This window comes from Pteropus medius, unplaced genomic scaffold (genome assembly GCF_902729225.1).
Source record: "Pteropus medius unplaced genomic scaffold, Ma_sr-lr_union100, whole genome shotgun sequence".
NCBI lineage: Eukaryota > Metazoa > Chordata > Mammalia > Chiroptera > Pteropodidae > Pteropus > Pteropus medius.
The window spans coordinates 7329579-7334747 of NW_024349797.1; the positions used below are offsets into that span (position 1 = coordinate 7329579).

General features: G+C 38.1%; 1 protein-coding gene across 2 annotated transcripts in view; it reads right to left on the reverse strand.

Moving 5' to 3' along the window:
- Window positions 1–3852: 3852 nt before the first annotated feature.
- CEP128 (centrosomal protein 128) overlaps window positions 3853–5169 on the reverse strand; it is a 348588-nt gene continuing 347271 nt past the window's right edge. The window contains exon 25 of one of the 2 annotated variants that reach the window (XM_039883945.1): window positions 3853–4489. In XM_039883945.1, coding sequence (XP_039739879.1) covers window positions 4473–4489 — 17 coding nt within the window. In that variant the 3' untranslated portion in view covers window positions 3853–4472. The remainder of the gene's footprint in view (window positions 4490–5169) is intronic. The other variant, XM_039883939.1, reaches the window with a different exon arrangement.

Genomic DNA, 5169 nt, shown 5'->3' on the forward strand with positions numbered 1-5169 from the left:
ATAGAATTTAGGTTGGGTGGAAGCTGGGTGATGAGAGATGAAGCCACAGCTGAACTGAGAAGAGCGTTGTATGCCAAAGTAGTGAACTGAGATATTATTCTATAGAGATCAAAGAACAAATAGAACATTTTGAGAATGGAAGAATTGTGACTGGATGCTTTTATTTATTTTGGGGTGACCACCTCATAACGATGTGGAGACTTGAATAAATAAGGAGAACTCAATTATAGAAACACAAGTTAGGAAACAGTTCCAGGCCCAAAATGATAAAGTCCTAACTAGGCTAGAGGGTGAATTGGAGAGAATTCGGCAATATTGCTGTCAGTAGATGAGAAATATAGAGGAGTAGGAGGTAAACCAAGTCTGCACTGTGTCTAAGTTGGGAGCCCATGGGAATAGTGATTTTAGAGGTTATGAGTAGAAAGTTCATTCTTTAGTAATATAAAAAAATGGAATGCCTGTGTACACTACTTGTGTTATATAAACTAGAAACTACTTTCACATCTTCTCATTAAAAACAAAGCCAAGTGCACAGCTAAATCTTCATGCATCATGTAGGTGACTGAGAAAACTTGAGAACCACTATTTTAAATAACCCAAGTACTACCAGCATTGCTTCATTTTTCGTTTGAATGTCTTTAATGATTCATTTATTCCTGCTTGAATAAGTGCGTTTTACTTTGTATATTGTGGCTGTGGAGGATGCTACTAGATGTTCTCCAGTATCTCTTCCCACTTTCTTTTAGTAATTGAACCCACCCCTCCACTCTCCAACCCTCCTCCTCTACCCAGTAGGAACATGGCCTCGCAGCTACAGACTACATTTCCCAGCATTCCTTGAAGCTAAATAAGTTCATGTGCTAAAGTTCAAGACAATGGGGGACGAGTGGAATTGATATCATTTCTGGGTCATCTCCTTAAAGACAGTTTCCCTGGACTCTCTCTTATACCCTCTTCTATGGACTGTAGCACAGAAGTGATGGAGACCCAGCTTTGGTAACACTGAACATGACCTCAGGGAATAGCAATGCAGCAGAAAGGAAGAAACCTGTGTCCTTTAATGACCCAGAGGAGTCGATCTACTGTGCCACCTGGACCAGCAGGAAGGTAATGTGAGAAGTATACGTCTATCTATGTAAGCCACTATATTTGTTTCTTTTTGTTTTGTTTTGTTGTTGGCATCATAACACCTTAAACTCCACCCCATGGAATGCCAGGTTTTACCTTGTTTTTCAAGGAAAAAGAATTGTTTCAATTGTGAAAATTGCCTTTAGGACTTTTTGGAACAAACAGATTTTTAATTATAAAAGTCTAATGTGTCAGGCTAAACTTTCTGAATACTCATTATCACACGAAGATTATTACTAAGGGCTTTTCCATTGCTCCTGATTTAGTAACAGTATTTAGAGTTTTAATGGCGAATACTTAATAGTCACCTTGGTTGGTTTTGATTATGATTATACTGTTGTTTGTAATGAAGTAGGAGTTTTCCACTTATTTTACTAACTGCCAGTGAGCTCTGGTTGAGTACACTAAAGACCTTTCAGTTTGCCCTATCTCTGTTATTAGATTTAACCATAAATTAAATTTTTTAAAAAACAAGGATCTGAAAAGAGAATGTCTAAAATAAGTGGTTTGCCAAGTTTTAACCTTGAAATAATAGTGTCAATTTGTATACCGTAATTACTTCCATTAAAAAAATTTTTTTTTCGACTAAAGGGCAGTATTGAAAACATAATTTTATTATATTGCCACTCTTTTGGCAATTGGGATGAAATATGATTCAAGATCCTAGTTTTGCATGTCTCAGTAATAGTGTGTCTTGCAGCCATCGGTATTTTTATTACTAGTGTAATGAATAGCTATGAGATGGTTTCGTTGTCAAAAAAAGTCAATCAAAAAGATAAGTAACATAAAAGAATTAGGGCACAGGCTGATGGTGGGATATAGCATAATATAGGCAGAACATATAAAAGTTATCTTACATGGCCATTTATACAATTTAACTCAATCACACATAGCACCATCTCTTATTAGTTGACTTGGAAAATTACTGCACTGCTGATCTTTCGGTCACTATCAATAATTCCCAGCTTCAGAGAAGCTAAATCAGCTTCTTCCTCTCTCCTTCCCAGTAACCAGTGGCAGCTGTTATAGTGGAAAGAACTCTTGGCTATGAATCAGGAAACTTCATTGCTAGCTCTGGCTTTCCACTTACGAAGTGTGAATTTGGGCAGGTCATCTAACCTCTGTACAGGGTGATTATGAAGTTCAGAATAAGATCATCTATGAGAAGTATTTTGGAAAATAAAAAGCTTTATACAAATATACAATAGTATGTGTGTGTGTGTGTGTGTGTGTATGTGTTACATAAAAAAAACTAACGTTAAAAATATAAAGCCACCTAATACATGTATTTGTTCATATATACATAAGAACACATATACACACACAATTTGCTAAATTAAAAATTTTACTATTTAGGGTTTATGTCCTGGCTGCTTCTAAAATGAATCAAGGCAGTTAGAGATCAACACACAATGCAAAGGTGCAATGAGAAGCTTTAAAACAAAACAAAGTCAGTAGAGTTGACATTTAAGAAGTATTTTTAGTGGAGCCCTCCTGCTTGTTATTGATGGCTGAAAGCAAAACAGATAAGGAGATTGTGCAGTAATAATAACGTATTCCTAATATGTTATTGAACACTCCCCTCCAAATAAAAGTTAGAATCTTGACAATGACCTACATCTAATCATATAGTTTCACCCATACCCCACTCCTCCGCCTGCCCTTCCCTGGGTGATAACGTTAACAGGGCAGATCAGCCAGAGTTTTCAGGAGTATCATCTGGGAGATGTCAAGTTCCCACAGTGGGACATAAGGCACACGTTAGGCTTGCACCCTAAAGTCAGCAGGATTGTTATTGTAACATCTTTTGAACTTTTTTCTTAATGATCACTTTTAATCATGAGATTAAGGAACAAGACAACAATCATGAGAATAACTAATCTTTCCTTTACCTAATCTCATACCACTTAATTGTTACTGAGACCCCAATAATCTTCTCTCCTAAAATAATTTTAAGTGAGCTACATTTCTTTATATATACATGTAAATAAATTAGAAATTAATTTTATTGTGAGGTGCAGGGTAATGCAAGCAGCTTTGATCATCTGCGCAGACAATACCATTGTGTTTTAAAACCATCCATCGATTCCCTTTGATCTTTATTTTAAAACAAGGGAAGTAAAGCATTGCATTTTTGGTCCTCAACATGAACAAATATTAGACTGTATTTTTATTGCACAGATTTGTATTGATGGTCACCTATCTCAAACTGAAACTAACAGAATAATCACTAGATTAACACTGGAATTAGCAAAGAACGGAATTTGAAATTCTCTCCCTCTCTTCAGCCTTAAAAAAAAAAACATGTAAAATGAGTTAGAAGTCTCTGCACAGAGGGCATTGAAACGAAGAGTGAATGCTAACCATTGCATCCCACTGCCATACTTTGTTCTGCTGCTATGGTTGCCTGTATCTCTTAACCAAAGCATCACTCCAGGAGCATCTCCAGGCATTAAAGTATGATCACAACTGCGACATAGGTCTTCAGAAGTTGGGATTTCTTCTCTAGACTAATATTTCTATTTTCACAAGAAAATAGTTCCTAGAGAAAATTTTGCAGCAATGTATTCAAAGTTTGACACCTTAGAGCCATAATTTTGCCTGTCTTCCAAAGGAGACTTCTAAAAGCCGAGACTCATTTAGTGTCACAGTGCACTTGCCAAGTAGGCTGCAGATAGATAGCACAGGCCCTGTTTTACAAATGGAAGCCTGATTGTTATCCCGGCCTCTCCCAAGCAGAGAGAATCAGAGGAGGCAGTGACCGCATATTCCACTCATTTCTTGAATGTGCATTTGTGAGCTCACGCATCAGGGGCAGACTCCTTAAGCAGGTGCAGAGTAAATAAATAAAATACATCGGGAACCCTGGTCCTTGTAACTGGAATTTAACCAGTCTCGCAGAGCAACTGCAAAATGTATGCAAGTAAGCATAGTCCAGTTGAGCCCAGACTCACCTGACCCCTCTTGTCCTCTTAGAGTTGTAAATACCTGCCCAGACTGGCAGAAGTCAGCTAGAACAGAGACTGTGGAGAGTGAGGGAGAAGTCCCAAACCCTTAGTCTTTATATGCCCCCACTCCCCTCTGTTCAAACATCCTCTTCACTCCGATTGGCTTCTGGTTTCTTCACTGCCCTTGCCTTGAGTGTAGTGTTCTGCACTCAGCTGCACTCAGGGGTAATGTCTTCAACTTTGCCAATGCATCCACGTAGGTTCTGGGCATGTATGTGTATTTCCAGTGATCCAGAGTGACAGCCAATGGGAGGCAGCTTCTTGTAACTCCTTTTCCTGGAGACTTGGCTCTCCCTTGAATGGCTTGTCTTGGCTCCTCTAAAAGGCCAAGGGAGGTTATCTGTTCTCTTCACCTGTAGGTTATAAACCATAATGTGGTTCTGTTTTAGAAGGATGGTCTGCATGACTGGCAGATCACTGCCAGGAAGAAAACTCAGGTTCCATATTTGAACCCCTACCTCATCCTGCAAATCAAGCACCCCCCCAAAGGTTATGATCCCATTATTGCCTTTCTCTTTGTCATCTTCCTACCGAGATTAACAATATCCAATATTCTTTCTTAATCTGATTTTTTCCTGTTTTCTTCTTTATAAAGTTTTCTTTATAAAGTTTCTTCTGATATAGTTGAAGCTATAGGTTGTCTTCCTGGAAAAAAAAAAATTGTTCCTAGTTTCCCACTCCATATTATAGAATGAACACATGTGACTTTCAAGGAGGAGTAACAATGGAGCATTTTGTTTACCATTTTATCTTCATTTCTTGATTGCACCAATGAATATTCAGGTCAAATTCTGTCATAATAGGACAAAGGAGTTGTTTACAAATTCTCCTCTTGAGGTGAAATTTTATTATTAAGTGAGAACAAAAGAGCGGCTTAGGAATCTTTCAGCTACGTGGAGACTTTGCTATTACAACAGCATTTGCTGAAATGGCGATTGCCAATGCACCACTGTTGACCATTTCTGATCACCAGAATGTGACAGCACGCTTACCTACAGGCAATTGAACTTCACAGCCTTGGTCTACACAGAGA